The sequence below is a fragment of the Olea europaea genome, chromosome 2, assembly GCF_002742605.1.
Source record: "Olea europaea var. sylvestris chromosome 2, O_europaea_v1, whole genome shotgun sequence".
Lineage (NCBI taxonomy): Eukaryota > Viridiplantae > Streptophyta > Magnoliopsida > Lamiales > Oleaceae > Olea > Olea europaea.
In genome coordinates, this window is record NC_036238.1 from 4,387,208 (window position 1) to 4,407,370 (window position 20,163).

Here is a 20,163-nt window from a genome sequence, read left to right on the forward strand (position 1 = left end):
CAGCCTTTAAAGTGGGGCTTATATTTGAATCTCCAAACTCCACGTTTGTTATGATACCTATTGAGGACTTTTTCTAGCTGTGATAAATTTCTTTTGTTAAATTTTGTTGAATGTGGTTACCAAAAATGCACGTGACATAAATATATATGTGGATATCTGGTACTCTGGAATAGATACAAAAAATTCCCTATAAATGGATATATTGCTATAGAGACACCTAATTGAAACAGGTTTTTGAGATTTTATACTCCGTAGACTTACACGTACTTATTTTTATTGAAGAATTTATACAATATTATCATGCACAGTATGGTGAGTACTCCAGTTGAAGTAAGAAAAGGTTCATGGACTGAAGAAGAAGATAACATTCTCAGCAAATGCATTGACAAGTTTGGAGAAGGAAAATGGCATCAAGTTCCTGTCAGAGCAGGTAAATATTTCCTTGGCATAACGCATGCAAACATGCACCCAGACACTGGATGATATAAAACGATTGTACTACATGTACATAATAGTTTTCATAAAAGTGATGATGTGAGATATAATTGGATCAAAATTTCTTTAAAAAAAAAAGTACACCCTTCCCCCTCTCTTCTTGACATTTCATTTATATGTAAATCATTATGTAATTTAATTATGTACAAATAACATTAGGGTTGTACTTGATGTACACAATTTGGATATACAGGGGTGTGGACGCACCTCACACGGGATGGGACCCGCACGAGGTGGGCCCTACCTCATGCAAGGGGTGTGGACACCCCTATGTACATATTTTATGTACACCAAAACTTATTCAAACTATTGAGACTTTGTTTTAAAGATTTATGTTTGGTGTTCGTAGGGTTGAACAAATGCAAGAAAAGCTGTAGGCTGAGATGGTTAAACTATCTGAGACCAAATATCAAAAGAGGTGACTTTACACCAGATGAAGATGATCTCATTATAAGGCTTCATAAACTGTTAGGCAACAGGCAAGTTCAAGAACACAATTTCAGCATAAAATCATTCTGTTCGTTGTTTGTCAGGTCAATAATTTTATTTCGGTTACTACTGTATGAGCAATGCAAGCGAGAAGAGTGCTATGAAGCTTAAGTTTTAGGAAGTCTTTCGGTAAACTAAGCTAAGTTTATATTAGTCCAAAAATGGGAGTAATATTTCAATGGCTTTTTAGTTCCATAACACCTTATTAGAAAACTATTATGGTGTTGGTTCCAAACCCTCAGAAGACACAAAAAATAAAAATAAATAAAAATAAATAAATAAAAATAAAATAAAAGTTAAAAAAAAGAAGAAGAAGAGAGTAAATGCTTGAGTTCCAACAAGCCTATGCATAACATGTTGGTATTTAAATTTTTTTTGTTCAAAAGTGTGTTTTGTTAGTAAATTATAAACTTCGAGACCTATGTTTCTCAAAATAAGTAACTTAAAAGTAAATTTATTTTTATTTTTTATTTTAAAGCATAACCAAAGATGAATTAAGAAAGAAAACAGATATTAAACATAATGTTTAATGTAGTGTTCAATCTTGTTAAACCAATCCTAAAAGTTGTAGCTTGACTTTTAATGGCCTATGCCTCTCCATGTTGATGCAGATGGTCACTGATTTCCGGTAGACTTCCCGAAAGTATAGCCAATGACGTGAAAAACCATTGGAACTCCCATGTGCAAAAGTGTTGGAGGAAAGATGAGTATACTAACTTGGATTGGCTAAGGTTTTTAAGAGGACAACGCTAATAAGAAGAAGGAAGTGAAAAAAGGAAACTTGTATTTCTCAAATTCAAGACTTTATACACCTTTTGGCTTGTTACAAAATGAAGGGCACTACCCCTTTATATAGTGTTTACAAGAAGATTTTAGTCCACACATTTTCTAGAGACACCTAGATTACACATCAAGATATTTTTCTAGAACTCTCTAGATATTCTTAATAAAACCACATATCTTACTTAGATATTTATATAGATTTTTCTAGATAATGCTTCTAGAAATGTTATGCATATTGGACCTTTTAATTGATTTGGGCCTATAAGCAAAATCCTTAAACCCATATTATTTAGTCCAAAAATCAAGTTTACTACTCAACATCCTCCCTTAAACTTGATTTTGCTACTCCAAGTAGAGTTCTTAACTTGCGGAACACATCATGCTTGAGTGGTTTAGTGAGAATGTTGGCGATCTGCTCCTGGAATGTTACATATTTCAGCTGCACTTCTTTTTTTTGCAATGCTTTCTCTTATGAAGTGATGATATCTTGTATCGATGTGCTTGCTTATATCATGGAATACTGGATTCTTTGCCAATGCCAATGCCGATTTGTTATCAACATGGATTTCGATTGGCTCTTCTTGTGATACTCCAAGCGTCTTCAACAAGTTTCTAAGCCAAATCGCATGGCAGACACTTGATGTAGCTGCAACATATTCAGCTTTACATGTAGATAGTGCTATGATCGATTGCTTCTTTGAGCTCCAAGTGAAAGCTGTGTCACCCAAGTAAAACACATACCCAGTCGTACTCTTTCTATCATCACTATCTCCGCCCCAATCGCTGTCACTATATCCAACAAGTTTGAACTCATTAGATGATGAATAGACTAAGCCATAATCAAGCGTACCTTTGATGTAGCGAAGAATTCTCTTTGCAGTTTTTATATGGGTCCTGGTAGGTGTCTCCATATAGCGACTAATGAGCCCAACTCCGAAAATGATATCTGGTCTTGTGCACGTCAAATATCTTATACTTTCAACAAGACTCTTAAAAAGTATTGGATTTATTTTTTCACCTTCATCATTCTTCGACAACTTGATTCCGCATTCGACAGGGGTGCATACGATTTTACAGTCTTCCATATTGAATTTCTCTAGAATTTCTTTCGCATATCCTTCTTGTGAGATGAAAATGCAGTCCTCCATTTGCTTTACCTCTATCCCAAGATAGTAGGCCATGAGGCCGATATCCGTCATCTCAAATTCTTGAGCCATGACCTTCTTAAACTCAGTAATCATACTTTGATTATTTCCTGTGAATATAAGATCATCTACATACAAACAAACAAGCAAAATATCTCCTTTCTCATTTACCTTTGTGTAAAGGGCATACTCGTGAGGGCATTTTGTAAAGCCATTTTCTAGAAAATACTTGTCAATTCTACTATTCCATGCTCTTGGAGCTTGTTTCAACCCATATAAAGCCTTTTTTAGTTTCAGGACTTTACCTTCATGTCCTTTTATTTTATAGCCCATTGGTTGCTTCACATAAATTTCTTCTTCGAGATAGCAATTTAGAAATGTCGATTTCACGTCCATTTGGAATATCTTCCACTTATTTTGCGCTGCAAGAGAGATAATTAATCTTATGGTTTCTAAACGAGCAACAGGAGCAAATACCCCTTCATAATCAATTTCCGACCGTTGGTTGTATCTTTTGGCAACCAATCTTGCTTTGTATCTTTCTACGTCTCCTTTAGCGTTCTTCTTTACCTTGTACACCCACTTAACGCCAATTGCTCTCTTTCCTTTGAGAAGAGTTGTCAGCTCCCACGTATCATTTTTCTCTATATCCTTAATCTCTTTATCCATAGCATCTCTCCATCTTTTATTTTGCGCCGCTTCTTCATATCCTACTGGTTCACAATCGGCAAAAAGACAAAAAAATGTGAGATCATTTTGATTTTCTGTTACCTCATATAACTCTTGTAAGCTCCTCATCCGTGGTGTCCTTTCGCTTGAACTTTCTCCTTGTGAAGATGATGGAGAAGCATCTTCATGGGTAGGTGATAGAGGTGGACTGATAATCTCTTGCTATTCTCCATTCTCTTGTTCTTCTTCATCAAAGAATGGTAAGAAGTCATAGTCTTCTTCTTGGACACCCCAATCCCAAGATCCTTCTTCATCAAACTCAACATCTCTACTTATGATGATCTTCTCATTGCTTGGATTATACAACTTGTAGCCTTTAGAGCGAGAGTCATAACCGATAAAAACATACCTTTCACTCCTGTCATCTAGCTTGGATCGTTTTTGATCTAGCACATGAGCATATGCAATGCTCCCAAATACTCGTAAGTGAGAGATGCTGGGCTTTCTTTCACTCCATGCTTTTTGTGGTGTCTTATTCCACACACTTCTAGTAGGCGATCGATTAGACAGATATATGGCGTAATTAATAGCTTCAGCCCAAAGTTTTTTGGGCAATCTCTTACTTTTGAGCATGCAGCGGGCCATGTTAAGGATGAATCTGTTCTTTCTTTCGACTACTCCATTTTGTTGTGGAGAGTATGGAACCGTCAATGGGCGACGAATTCCATTCTCCTCACAATATTTCTCAAACTTTTTGGAGGTGAACTCTCCTCCTCTATCCGATCTCAAGGCTTTTATACTATATCCGCTTTCTTTTTCAACAAGAGCTTTAAATTTCTTAAAAGTTTCAAAAACTTCCGATTTTTGCTTGAGAAAATAGACCCAAGTCTTTCTACTAAAATCATCAATAAAAAGAACAAAGTAATTGCTCTTACCGAGAGAGCTTGGATTGATTGGCCAACAAATATCAAAGTGTACAAGTTCTAGCGACTTCTTAGCTCTTGTAGATGCTTCTTTTGGAGAAAATTTTCTCCAATGCTTTCCAAGTAAGCATCCTTCACATAATTGATCCGCATGATTTATTGGAGGCAAACCTTTCACCATTTTCTTCTTACTCAACAACTTTAAGCCTCCAAAATTAAAATGCCCAAATCTTAAGTGCCAAAATCAAGTGAATCTCTAAAACAAGCTTTTAAGTATTTAGCGACATCATTTTGAATGCTTAACGCAAACATTTTATTTCTTATTATAGGGACTTTGGCAAACAATTTTTCTCTTTGATCTCTTGTTGAAAGACTATGATCTTTCAAATGAATATCATAGCCCTTCTCTAAGAGTTGTCCCAAATTTAAAATGTTTCTTCATATTGGGCACATAATAGACATTTGAGATAAATTGATGCGTACCATTTTTCAAGCGAACCAAGATTTTACGTTTTCCTTTCATTGGGATCTTGGATTCATCTCCAAAGGTAATGTTGCCGCTTACTGATTCATCAAGCTCCACAAACACTTTTTTCTTCCACACATATGATTGCTTGCTCTTGTATCCAAATACCAAGTATTCTTTTTTCCGCTCTCTTCACCTTTGTAAGCCAACAGTAATGCAGGATCTACTTCACTTTCCCGACAAGTGTAGTTGGCTTTCTCCTCAACTTGGTAAGTAATATTTCTACATTTTGAAGCATAATGACCAAGTTTTGACAATTGTAATATTTAATTTGAGATTTGTCATACCTTGGTCCTTCATTTTGTCTCGTACATTTTCCTCTTCCACGACCTCTGGTAGAAAATGAACTTTGTCTTCTTTCCTTCTTGTAGAATGCAATTCTTCCTCGATCTTGGCCTCGTCCTCTTCCTCTTCCTCTTTGGCTTCTTCTACTATTGAACCTTCCTTCGCCCTCGTTCAAAGTGAGCTTTATTTGAAGAGCTTGCTCTAATGACTCTTTTTTCACCTTCTTCCTTAATCTTTCCTCATGGGCTTATAAAAATTTCATGAGTTAATTGACACTCATACTATCTAGATCTTTAGATTCCTCAATGGCTACAACTATGTAGTTAAATTTAGAATCTAAAGACCTAAGTATCTTCTCAATTACTCGAGTGTCGTTTAACTTTTCTCCATTCCTTTTTAATTGATTCACAATAGCTAATACTCTAGAGAAGTAATCAGAAATTGATTCCGATTCTTTTATATGTAAAGCTTCAAACTCACCTCGAAGTTTTTGAAGTCGAACCTTTTTCACCTTCTCAACTCCTTTGTGGGAATTTTGCAAGATCTCCCATGCTTCCTTACTTGTAGTAGCACAAGCTACTTGTAAGACATTAAACCCTAATACCAAGATCTTTAGAATTCTTGATTTTCACATATGAATTTTAATTGATCAAGAAAACATACCTTGATCCATGGCAATAATTGAGAATTTTAGATCTGCAAAATAATAAACTGTTAAAATTAAAGAAACCGTTCTCTCACTTTTCCTCTCTTTTATTGAATGAATTAATTGATAGATTTCATTCACATTTATAGGCAGAGAGAAGCAGTCTCATTTTGTGCCATAAAACTCTCAACTTTTCATCAAAGTAAACAATTATAAAACTACCATTTCTCAATTGGGCCAATAGGATTTTAGTAATATTAATCACCTTTAATTAATTCTTTAATATTACATGGGCCACAAATAATTGGTTTTACATTCTCCCACTTGGCCCGTGTAATATTGTTTTGTTATGTGGTATATAACATAATACGCATACCATTAGCTAAAATCCATCATACATTGGTCACTTAATATATCATCCTTAAGTAAAGACTAATAAGAGTCATGACGATTTCACACCATCATATAAGCATAATTCCTTCCATGTACTACAGTATTAGTCCCTACCCAACATGACACATAATGAGAAGTTCGATAATTGCATTACATTAATGTCTTCGAAAAGACTATCCCTGTCAGCATTTGCATAATTCATTCACGTGCATGTACCAACAGTTATGACATGAATAATATTTTGTCAAAAACAATACATAAATGAGCCCAAAATATCAATACATAAGCATCATAAATTGCATAATAATGTTAATGATAATTTTCAATAATGCCCATCCTTTCGACATGTTCATTGAATGTCTTTGGTGACAGTCCTTTTGTTAATGGATCTGCAATCATAAGATTGGTGCAAATATGCTCGATTGACACCTTTTGTTTTTGAACTTCTTCTTTAACGGCAAAGTACTTCAATTCCATGTGTTTAGCACCTTTAGAGTACTTGTCGTTCTTTGAAAAGAAGACTGCTGCAGAATTATCACAATAAAGTTTCAACAGCTTAGCTATACTGTTGACAATTCCAAGTCCTGAAATGAAGTTCCGCAGCCAATTTCCTTGAACTGTGGCCTCAAAGCATGCCACAAACTCAGCTTCCATAGTGGATGCAGCAATGACTGATTGCTTCGCACTTTTCCATGATATAGCCCCTCCAGCTAAGATGAGCAAATAGCCAAATGTAGACTTTCTAGTATTCATACATCCAACAAAGTCTGAATCTGAATATCCAATGACCTCCAAGTTATCAGATCTCCTATAAGTGAGCATGTGGTCTTTCGTTCCTTGCAAGTATCTCAATACTTTCTTTGCAGCTTTTCAATGATCAATTCCTGGGTTACTTTGATACCTGCCTAGCATTCTGATAGCAAAACTGATGTTTGGCCTGGTGCAAGTCTGAACATATATTAGGCTCCCAACAAGAGATGCATAAGGAATAGCTGCCATTTGTTTGCGTTTCAAGTCGTTCATAGGACATTGCATGAGACTAAATTTGTCTCCTTTCTGAATTGGAACGACACTCGCTGAACAATTTTCCATTTTAAATCTCTCTAAAATTTTATTGATATATGCTTTCTGAGACAACCCTAACAATCCTTGTGACCTATCACGGAATATTTCAATTCTAATCATATAGGTTGTCTCTCCCATTTCTTTCATTTCAAAATTTTTAGAGAGAAATTTCTTAGTCTCGTGTAATAGACCAAGACCATTAGTAGCTAGCAAGATATCATCAACATACAGAATCAAAAATATAAACTTGCCCCCACTGACCTTTAGATATATATATCGGTGAACGATGTTTTCCTTAAATCCAAAAGAAATAATGATATCGTTGAACTTAAGATACCATTGACGGGAAGCCTGTTTAAGTTCGTATATTGATTTCTTTAACTTACACACCATGTGTTCCTTTCCTTTAACTGAAAAACCTTCAGGCTGATCCATATAAACCTCTTCATCTAAATTTCCATTTAGAAAGGCGGTTTTCACATCCATTTGATGTAGCTCTAAGTCATAATGAGCTACTAAAGCCATTATAATTCTAAGTGAGTCTTTCTTGGAGACTGGCGAAAATGTCTCCTTATAATCAATGCCACTTTTCTGAGTAAAACCTTTGGCAACTAGTCTAGCTTTATATCGTTCGATATTACCATTAGAGTCGCGCTTGGTCTTAAAGACACATTTGCACCCAACTCTTTTACATGATTCTGGTAATTCGACGAGATCCCAGACTTCATTATGCTCCATAGATTTTAACTCATCTTTCATAGCATCTAACCACTTATCAGAATTGGCGCTCTCGATGGCATGTGAAAATGAAATTGGATCATCATCAATAATTCCCAAGTCAAATTCAGACTCTTGTAGGTAAACCACATAATCATCAGAAATAGCAGGTCTACATTGTGTTTGTGACCTTCTTAATGCTATTTCTTGTGGTTCATTTAATGCAGGTTCATTAGTAGCAACTTCATTGTGGGGTGTTTGTTCATTTATTTGTTATTCAGGTAAATTGTTATGCCGTCCAACAATTTGAGGAACAACAACATTAGAAGAAGTTGAGGGTAGAGAAACTTGAACTCTAACTTCTTGTATTTTCACATTTTGTAGTTTCAAACTCCCACTAACTTCACCATTCTCAATGAACCTAGCATTTCCAGTTTCAACAATTTTAGTACTATGATTAGGACAATAAAATCTATACCCCTTTGATTTTTCTGGATAACCAATGAAAAATCCACTGATTGTTCTTGAGTCCAGCTTCTTTTCATGTGGATTATAAATTCTTGCTTCTGCCGGGCAACCCCAAACATGCAAGTGCCTTAAACCGGGTTTCCTTCCCGTCCACAGTTCAAAATGAGTCTTTGGAACTGCCTTACTAGGAACCCTGTTTTGTAGATACATGGCAGTCTTTAATGCAAACATCCACAAGGAAATAGGTAAAGATGGATTGCTCAACATACACCTAACCATTTCTATTAGAGTACGATTACGCCTTTCAGCCACACCATTTTGTTGTGGTGTGCCTGACATAGTGTATTGAGAACATATGCCATGTCTTTCAAGAAATTTAGCAAATGGATCAGGGTGTTGTCCAGTTTCATCATATTTTCCATAATATTCACCACCTTTATCAGATCTAATAATTTTCACCTTTCTGTCTAATTGCCGTTCAACTTCATTGACAAAGATCTCCAAAGCATTTACAGCTTGAGACTTTTCATGCAGTAAATAAACATAGCCATAACGTGAAAAATTATCAATAAAGGTGATAAAATACTTTTCTCCACCAAATGATGAAACATCAAAAGGCCCACATATATCGGTGTGTATTATCTCAAGAAGCTGTGTGCTTCTTGTGGCTCCTTTCTTTGTGTGTTTGGATTGTTTACCCTTAATACAATCCACACAAATTCCAAGATCACTAAAATCCAAGTCATGAAGAATTTCATTCTTTACTAATCTTTCCATCCTTTCCTTGGATATGTAACCCAAACATTTATGCCACAAGGTAGCAGACCGTTCATTCAGTAAACCACGTTTAGTACCAACATTATGATGCAAGGTTAAAAGAGTCTCAGCAAAAAGATTATCAAGCTTTAATTTGTATAAGCCATCACAAAGAATAGCGGAATCAATAAGATGATTTTGCTTAAACAAATTCAAACATCAATTTCCACCATTACAGAAATATCCAGCGGAATCAAGTTTTGATAAAGAAACTAAATTGCGAGAAATGGAAGGTACATAAAGTGTTTGAAATAAATCTAAATGATGTCCAGTATCTAAAATCAAACGATAGGTTCCAATGGCTTCAACTGGAGCTTGGACTCGATTTCCCATGAGGACAAACTTTTCATTTGGATTTATGGTCTGGTTTGAAAGGAATCCCTGCATCGTATTAGTAACATGAGTGGTACATCCAGAATCAATCCACCAAGTATTATAAAAAACTTCTGCCAAATTAGATTCGAAACATACGTTTCAGGCAGTCCTTTTTATGGTGCCCAAGTTTGCGACAGAAATGACACACATCTTTCTTGTGTTCCTTATTGTGGATTTGGGCAGAAGACTCATTTATCTTTAGTGGTCCTTGCTTAATGCCCTTTCCAGACCTTTTCTTATATTTCTTTCCAGCTCCTTGACGACTTACAAGATGAATAGAATGAGTTCCTTAATTCTTAAGCCTTGTCTCCTCTTGCACGAGCATACTGTGCAATTCATTCACATTTCATTTGTCCTTTAAGGTATTATAATTCATATGGAATGGACCATACTCAGGAGGCAAAGAGTTAATGATAAACTGTACTAGGAAGTTCTCATCCACAGTCATCCCAAGAGTCTTAAATCTTGCTGCAATGTTACTCATTTCAGTAACGTGCTCATGCATGGTACGAGAACCATCAAATTTCATGGTGGTTAATGTACCCATTAGTGTGCCAACAAGCGATTTGTCAGCTGTTTGGGAACGTTCTTCCACAAACTTCATATATTCCTTGGCGCTCTCAGTTTTAGGGATAGTAGACTTGATATTCTTTGCCAAGGTCATTCGCATAAACATTAGGCTTAATCTGTTAGACCTTTCCCAAGCTTTATGGACAGATCTTTCATCAGCACTGCTCTCATTAGTAAGATCAGCAGGTTTCTCAACTTGAAGTGCCAAGTCCAAGTCCAAAACACCTAAGTTGAACTGAACTTGTTCACACCAGTCAGAGAAATTTAGCCCATTGAACAGTGGTACAGATGAAGCATACGAATGCAGAGAAAAGGGAACAGAGACTGCAAAATATAAAATGCTCTAACATTGATACTTTGAGTTTTAATTTCAAATTCAAATAACAATAAATGTATAGCGTAATTCTCCTTTGGGTGATATTACGTTATACCATCATAATAAATATAATGATGCTAATTAAATTTCACTTAATTGGTAATTAAACATACTCTAATCAAACATGTATGATATCTTTGGATATACAAAACACATCCGACCAAGTAAATCAATTAACCACGATCATGTTCAAGATTAATAAAATTAACTGATCAACCTTTGGGCGATCCATAATAATTTTATAATCTTTGAACATCAATATACTCTTGATATTACATTTATAAGCATCATACCACCAAGAGTAATTGACAAAAATAAATTACGTAATTTAGTGTTCGCAAGTTTGGCCACTTTGGTGACTAACAAACAACATTAATTGAACGTCAATTACATATTTAGATGCACTCGTTTAGTGACAAAAATACATTATAAACCCATCACTTTAAAATTAGAATTTTGTAAAGGCAGAATATATAAATACCCGCAAGAGGACATGTTTTGTGCAAATTCATTAAGCCTCCAAAACACATAATTATAGGTTTCGGTAATTGAGGTCAAAGCTTGAATTTCTTAATCAAACATAACTTTGATGACCACAATACATTTATACCAAAGATCAGAAAAGCAGAACATTTACTGCATAATCAGTATGACTAAGTCGATGTTCTTTCCTTCAATTAATTCCCATGTGTTAGGCTTGCAAGTCACTACCCATATAATAATCATATTTTATAAATGATTAAAGTTCCATAAAGCTATAGGCAAGTTGAAAAGCATCCCAGAAACTTTCCAAATCATATATACATAATGGATGGCCAAACTTGTCCTTTGATTGTGAAAACCAAGAAATCAAACTTATCTTTAGTCAGTCATAGTATGGCAGAATTACACTTACACGTTACTCCACATTTTCTAAGTAAAGACAAGCCCTGATTGTCATTATATATATGCGTACAGTATAGCAACCCAAAATCTTTGAAGGCCTTAATTTGACGCATGATGACAACAATAAATGCAAGTAATTTTCCTACTTTTCTGATGACCAGAAGGACTGCATTTTTCACGGAAGAATATCAGTGCAGTAAAAAAAAAAAAATCAAAGATGTATTTATTATTTCAACAGTAGTCAAACAGAAATACATTCGCAGTAGAAATTTTTATTATTATTTTGCACATTGATCCATAAATTGATATGTAAAATTACAGATCCATAAACGAAAAACATCAATCTTTAAAGGAAAATCAAGAATTCTATAACCTAGGCTCTGATACCACATGTAAGACATTAACTCTAATACCAAGATCTTTAGAATTCTTGATTTTCACATATGAATTTTAATTGATCAAGAAAACATACCTTGATCCATGGCAATAATTGAGAATTTTAGATCTACAAAATAATAAACTGTTAAAATTAAAGAAACCGTTCTCTCACATTTCCTCTCTTTTATTGAATGAATTAATTGATGGATTTCATTCACATTTATAGGCAGAGAGAGGCAGTCTCATTTTGTGCTATAAAACTCTCAACTTTTCATCAAAGTAGACAATTATAAAACTACCATTTCTCAATTGGGCTAATAGGATTTTAGTAATATTAATCACCTTTAATTAATTCTTTAATATTACATGGGCCACAAATAATTGGTTTTACACTACTTTCTCGAACATGCCTTCATCTAAGGCTTGATAGATGAGTGTGAGCACCTTCTTGTCCTTCTTCCTTACATCCTTCAAACTATCCCTTTGTGTTTGGAATAGAGCAACCTCGTCTTGTGGCTCCATGTAGCCTTTCTCTATGATTTCCCATGCATCTTGCGACCCGAGCAATGCTTTCATCCTTATGCTCCAATTGTCGTAGTTATCCTTGTTGAGTTGGGGGACTTGAAAAGAAATCATCTTACTTGCCATTTTTCACAAGAACCTTAGGGCTCTGATACTAGTTTGTTGGAGGAAAGATGGGTATACTAACTTGGATTTGCTAAGGTTTTTAAGAAGATAACACTAATAGAAGAAGGAAGTGAAAAAAGGAAACTTGTATTTCTCAAATTCAAGACTTTACACACTTTTTGGCTTGTTACAAAATGGAGGGCACTACCCCTTTATATAGTGTTTACAAGAAGATTATAGTCTACACATTTTCTAGAGACACCTAAATCACACATCAAGATTTTTTCTTAGAATGCTCTAGATATTCTTTATAAAATCACATATCTTACTTAGATATTTATATAGATTTTTCTAGTAGATATTTATATAGATTTTTCTAGATAATGCTTCTAGAAATGCTATGCATGTTGGGCCTTTTAATTGATTTGGACCTATAAGCAAAATCCTTAAGCACATATTATTTAGTCCAAAAATCAAGTTTACTACTCAACAAAAATAAGGTATTGGCCCAAGAAAACCACCAAAACCACAATCTTGAAACCTCGACCTTTGTCCTTCAAAAGAATTGCACCTTTTTCGTCGAAAGAAAACATAACTTTCGAACCAAATATTTCAGTAATTGATCAAAACTTAGACATTCCTTCTCCATCATCGTCAAAACAAGTAGATGATGAATGCTCCCAGTGGTGGAGTAACTTGATTCTGTCAAAATTGATGGAGAACCTGAGCCAGGATCCAATGCAATATCTCTTGACAAGGATCCAATGCAATATCTCTTGACAAGGACATTTGGGAACTTTTTGAGTTCTGAAAACAGTATATAATGCGGTAGAATCCTTTTTGACGTTTCCGTTTTGCTGTGTCTATTACTTTCAAGAAATAATATGATAAATTCTTTAGTGGGTATGATTTGGAATAAGCCCCCAAACCCTTTTTTTCTTTTTTTGTCCATTGTAATAAGGCTTGCTATTTCTAATTCATTCTATTAATGTGCAACAAAGCAGCTTTTAAATATGGGGGATTTGATAAAAAAACCTAGTCAAACAATGATTTTGATAAAATAACCTTCCTTCAATGTTTCTTGGTCAAATGGCCTTCATTTATAAAATACAATAAATAAATAATGTCAAATATCTAAAATACCCTCATCATGGAAAATACCCAAATACCCCTTTCAATCCAATTAAATCCCTCAATTCATCTACAAAATGCATTAACCTGTTTTCCCTGTGATTTCTTCCCTAAAATCTTGATATTAATTGTATTTTTCTTCTATCTTCTCCAACATTGTGAGCATTTGAACAAGAATTTTATTATCTATATTATCTAATTGAGATTTCCACTATATTTAAAGAAAAAAGAAAGGTATTTTTAGAAATCTCATTTACATTGGTACTTTTATTGTTTAATATAGTATAAAATGATATTTTAATTGATTTTATTTTCTCATTTGGTGTATGTTTGTATCGTCCGCAACTATTGGACGATAACGATTGGAAACGATAGTCCAGTCGTTATCTGTAGTGTAGAACGACACTACAGTCGTTATCCTCTATGTAAAGTGACAGTACAACCATTATCTGTTATGATCTGTCTCTTATTGATAATATGTTGTGGTTACTTTAATAATTTAAATATTGTAACTATTTTCATATTATTTTAATATATACTTGAATCGATGAAGTCATAATGATAGATATTTATTTTTTGTTATAACAAAATATCACGGTACCATTTCGAGTATTTTACCTAAAAAATATAGAAATGATGTTTAGATATTAAATATCATTGATCTAGTAACAATTTATTTTTAAATATACAAGTTATCAATTATTCGTATCGTGTTTACATAAGTAACGACACTTGTGCTGTTTTCATAACAGTAACATCACTAGTGTTGTTCTCATTTTTCATGTTGTCCAAGCAATGAGAGTATCTTTCAAATTATGTGTGCGGCATGTCCATTTCGCAAATTACATGAGTTCAAATTATGGAATATCGAGGTCTGGAAGGCGTGTGACTGCTCATACTCGTGTTTATCGACAGAACGACACAAGTGACGTTTAATGGCATCTATGTTGTTCTGTTGGTTTCTCCTATATTTCGCTTTATTTTCACCGCGTCGATCTTAAGGATCGGGCCTCCTAACTTAAGAAGGTCAAAATTATTAATTACGTAACAAATAACAGAAGAATTGGCATAAATTGTAGATATCGCGTTGGTGAAATCACAACTCACCGTCCACATTCATTAGAAAACTAAAGTAATAAGGGTATCTCCCAAATTATGTGAGCAACATGTACATCTCGCCACTCGTATGAGTTGAACTTCTCGAATATAGGGGTCCGAAAGGCTTGTGGCTACTCAAACTCGTGTTTATTGACAGAACGACACAAGTGCCGTTTAACGGCACTTGTGTCGTTCTGTCGATTTATCTCATTTTTCCCTTCATTTCATCCGCACATCGACCTCAAAAATCGGACCTCCTAACTTAAGAAAGTCAGAATTATTGATTATGTGACGGATAATGAAAGAATTGGCATGGATTTCGGTGAAATCACAAGTAACCATCCACATTCGTTAGAAAATCAAAGTAATGAGGGTATCTCCAAAATTATGTGAGCGACATGTCGATCTCGCGACTCAAATAAGTTCAAGTTCTCGAATACAGGGGCCCGAAAGGCTCGTGACTGCTCAAGCTCGTGTTTATTGACAGAACGACACAAGTACCGTTTAACAGCACTTGTGTCGTTCTATTGATTTATCTCATTTTTCACTTCATTTCCTCTGCGTCGACCTCAAAGATCGGACCTCCTAATTTAAGAAAGTCAGAATTATTAATTACGTGACGGATAACGGAGGAATTGGCATGGATTTCACTGAAATCACAAGTCACTATCCACATTCGTTATAAAACCAAAGTGATGAGGGTATCTCCCAAATTATGTGAGCTACATGTCCATCTCGCGACTCAAATGAGTTCAACTTCTCGAATACAGGGGCCCGGAAGGCTCGTGACAGCTCAAACTCGTGTTTATTGACAAAATGACACAAGTGCCGTTTAACAGCACTTGTGTCGTTCTATTGATTTATCTCATTTTTCACTTCATTTCCTCTGCGTCGACCTCAAAGATCAGACCTCCTAACTTAAGAAAGTCAGAATTGTTGATCACGTATCGAATAATGGGGAATTGGCATGAATTTCGGTGAAAACACAAGTCACCATCCACATTCGTTAGAAAATCAAAGTATTGAGGGTATCTCTCAAATTATGTGATCGACATGTCTACCTAGCGACTCAAATGAGTTCAACTTGTCGAATACAAGGGCCTGGAATGCTCGTGGCTGCTCAAACTCGTGTTTATTAGCAGAACGACACAAGTGTCGTTTAAGAACACTTGTGTCGTTCTGTTGATTTCTACCATTTTTCGATTCCTTTCCTCCGCGTCGACCTCAAAGATCGGACCTCCTAATTTAAGTAAGTTAGAATTATTGATTACGTATCGGATAATGGGGAATTGGCATGGATTTCGGTGAAATCACAAGTCACCATCCACATTCGTTAGAAAACCAAAGTAATGAGGGTATCTCTCAAATTATGTGATTGACATGTCTACCTAGCAACTCAAACGAGTTCAACTTGTCGAATACAAGGGCCTGGAAGGCTCGTGACTGCTCAAACTCGTGTTTATTGACAGAACGACACAAGTGTCGTTTAACAACACTTGAGTCGTTCTGTTGATTTCTCCCATTTTTTGCTTCATTTCCTACGCGTCAAACTCAAAGATTGTACATCCTAACTTTATAAAGTCAGAATTATTGATTACGTGACGGATAACGGGAGAATTGGTATGGATTTCAGTGAAATCACAAGTCACCATCCACATTCGTTAGAAAATCAAAGTTATGAAGGTATCTCCCAAATTATGTGAGCGACATGTCCATCTCGGGACTCAAATGAATTCAACTTCTCGAATATAGGGGGCCCGAAAATCTCGTGGCTGTTCAAACTCGTGTTTATTGACAGAACAACACTTATGTCGTTCTGTTGATTTATCCCATTTTTCGTTTCATTTCCTCCGCGTCGACCTCAAAGATCGGACCTTCTATTGAAAAATATTTATTTTATGCTTATATTGAAAAAATAAAAATCTGAATTTTTTTTGAAATTCGGTTTGGTAAGTGAATATACGGTGTTCTGCACTCTCGGTATTTGTAAGTGCAAAAATCGTTATATAAAAATATACTGCAAATACGATAGACAGCATATACGGTAAGTTGCAAATACCGTAGGCAACATATATGGTAAGGTGAAAATATGTTAAGTTGTTTGCAAATATGGTAAGCTGTAAATACGGTAGGCAGCGTATACGGTAAGATGAAAATACGGTAATGTAAAAATACGGTAAGTTGTTTGCAAATACGGTAGGCTGCAAATACGGTAAGTTGTTTGCAAATACGGTAGACTGTAAATACGATAAATTGCAAATACGGTAAGTTGTTTACAAATACGGTATGCTACAAATACGGTAGGCAACATATACGGTAAACTGCATATATGGATTTATAATTTGTTATAAATGTATAAAATTTAAAAATATAATCTTCACATTCAATTCAATCATATCAACACTATCAAAGAATACAAACAAAATAGTTTATATATTTCTTATTCAAACATGAAATATACAAGCATATTTTTCTAGATAACATACTGCTATACAATTGTAAAAATAATTTATAATTATTTTCTTATATTATGAAAATATTTTTAGATATTGCTTCTAAAACTTTCCAAAAAAATCAAAATTCATACACTAATAAAAATATAATAAATACAAAATTCGTGCAGCGCACGTGATAGTGACTAGTTTAAACATAACGATAGTTACACCGTTTTAATGTTTTATCTCAATCCAGTCACGGCACAAGAGTCGTTTTATAAGCGGTAACGACACTTGTGCCGTTCTTATGAACATGTTTTTGTCTTTATAACGCTACTTGTGTCGTTCTCCCTATCTTGAGTTATATGAACATTATCGTCGCTTGTGTCATACTCGTTATTAAGTTTATCACTATAACGGCAGTTGTGTCGTTCTCTATATCTTTTCAAGATCAGTAACGACACAAGTGTCGTTCTCAATGACCTTTTTATCCTCTAAACAACACTTGTGCCATTCTCTTAGAACTTTTCATCTTAGTAATGACACAAGTATCGTTCTCAATGACCTTTCATCCTCAAGCACTAGATCTCTAAATTATGCAAGAAAACTAGATCATGTGACATAGAATATGGAGTAATGAACTAAGTTAACCCATTTGCTTGTAGCGACATTTGTTCCACCCTCATAGATACTTATATAAGTCCAACAACAACACTTGTATTGTTTTAATGAAAGTTTATAATTTATGCAATGTCACTTGTGCCGTTCTCATATACACTTATAAGTCCAGAAATGACACTTATGTCTTTTTTTGAGACATAACACAATAAAGATACACGTCAATATTTAACAAAAGACAAACATATCCTACAGAAAAAATTCATCCCCTGGAATAAAGTCATCCTATTGATATGCGCATTTTCAAATGTAATCTACAACTTTTTTACATTCTTCAAAATATCAAAATTCTCAAACTCGAGTGAAAAATATATATACCTTGAAACAAAATAATTTTGAGGGGTACTGTAAAACGCTAATCCTAAGCTCTAGTTACACTAGAATCATACCCCTCCACCACTATAATTAACATTATTTCAACCACTACCACTGCACTAATATGTGCTTTCCCCACTCCGAGTATAAGAGTTATCACTTCTAAAATCACGACCACCAAAATACCCACACCACGTCTACTTTTACCTCTATATGGAGCTCGACTTGTAAACCAAATCAGCCAATGGGTACCTCTTGATTGGCTTATGAAATCAGTTGGTGGCTTTGTTGATACGTGAGCAATGTAGGGAATATCAAGGCCATGACCTGCCATATCTGTTACAACCAAAATTAGTGTGTTTCCACTTTTAAACGATTTCAATGCTATTTCTCTTTCTTGGAACAACAGGTAAATCAAAGTCAAATCAAGTAATAATCAATGTAGGCGTAATGATACAACGTTTACGCAACTAAAGAATAAAATGATTCAATAAAGTCAAGGAAAAACACAACCTTTTAAATTGCAAACTTATATACATTATTTAGTAGGTGAAGTTCCAATCTACAAATAAGGGTACTGTGGTAAAAATAGGCAAAATATAATATGAAAAAATTCTGAAATCAACAAGTGTAAAGTTTAATAATAGAACTCACATAAAATAGGAATTACAGTAAAACATAATATAAAGAATTTTCCTAAAAATGCCGAATTATTTAAATCAAATTATTCTTAATGCAACTCTCTAAGTTTCAAGGCATATCAAAGAACAAGCACATTTACATATCACAATTTCGATTTATAGCAATGCCAGTAAATGAATTTTTTTTTAACCCATCATCTTCAAAACCCCAAATGTATCAAAAATCCATTCACATTAAAAAAACTCGGCTAAAACTAAACTAAATATACAAATAAATCACGAAATCATAAAAAAAATGCAATTTTTACAAATTTTTATTATAAAACTATAGTAATGGAAGCACAAAATCACATTTTAAAATAACAAAAAAGAAAAAAAAAATCGTAGAAAAAATTACCTTTTTTGTTGTCTTAACTTGTACCAAAGAGAGGGTAAAGTAATGTGAAATAAACTAGAGTCAAAGAAAAGTTTTTTGTAATATTGAAATATAGTGAAAATTAAGGTGAAGAAGATGGGTTTGGAATTCAAGTTTGGGGAATAGGGTTTCACAGGAAAAGGGAAGAAGAAAGAAGAAGGTGAAATGAAAGAAGTTGGGTGAATAATTTGATATAAATTGAAGGACAATTTTGTCATTTTATCAATTAAAATATTTTAAAATTTTTAATTCCATTTTAATGATGGTCAAAGGCTATTTGTCCAAAATCATTGTCCAAGTGGGTCATCTGGCCAAATTCCCCTTTAAATATGAGCTTTAATTACCCCCATCGAAGTCAGAATATATCAGAGACACACACACACACAAGCATTTTACATCTGTGTGCATTAAGTCGGATCTAAAAAAAAATAAAAATTAGAATGGGCTAGAATTGATCTTTTCCTAGGTTGCAAGGAAATTTCTAAACATTTGGGTTTTCATTTCTGATACATTTTGGAAGCCTTCTAAAGAAATTTCCTAATTTCTTTTTAGTTTTTAACAAAATTTGGAAATTTAAGGACTTTTAAGAGAACTTTTATGAAATTTATATTCTAAAATGTACTTTGTGGGTTTATTGAGGATTGCAAAAATTAATTAATTAGGGGTTCAAGTAAGTATTAACTTAATTGTAAAGGTTCATTTTTATAGACATGCAACATAAAGTTACCTTGACCTAATTTATACTACATTTTTCAGCTTAAGTAGTAATTTACTTTCCTCATGGCCAACACTTTTCCAATTCAAGTCACCAATTTAAAC

General features: G+C 34.3%; 1 protein-coding gene across 1 annotated transcript; it reads left to right on the forward strand.

Moving 5' to 3' along the window:
* The first annotated feature begins 307 nt into the window (after positions 1 to 307).
* LOC111371397 (transcription factor MYB114-like) lies at positions 308 to 1,737 on the forward strand. The gene is made up of 3 exons (XM_022993363.1): positions 308 to 430; positions 845 to 974; positions 1,596 to 1,737. Exons 1-3 carry the CDS (start codon positions 310 to 312, stop codon positions 1,735 to 1,737), a joined length of 393 nt encoding a protein of 130 aa, XP_022849131.1. The 5' UTR covers positions 308 to 309.
* Positions 1,738 to 20,163: the final 18,426 nt, after the last annotated feature.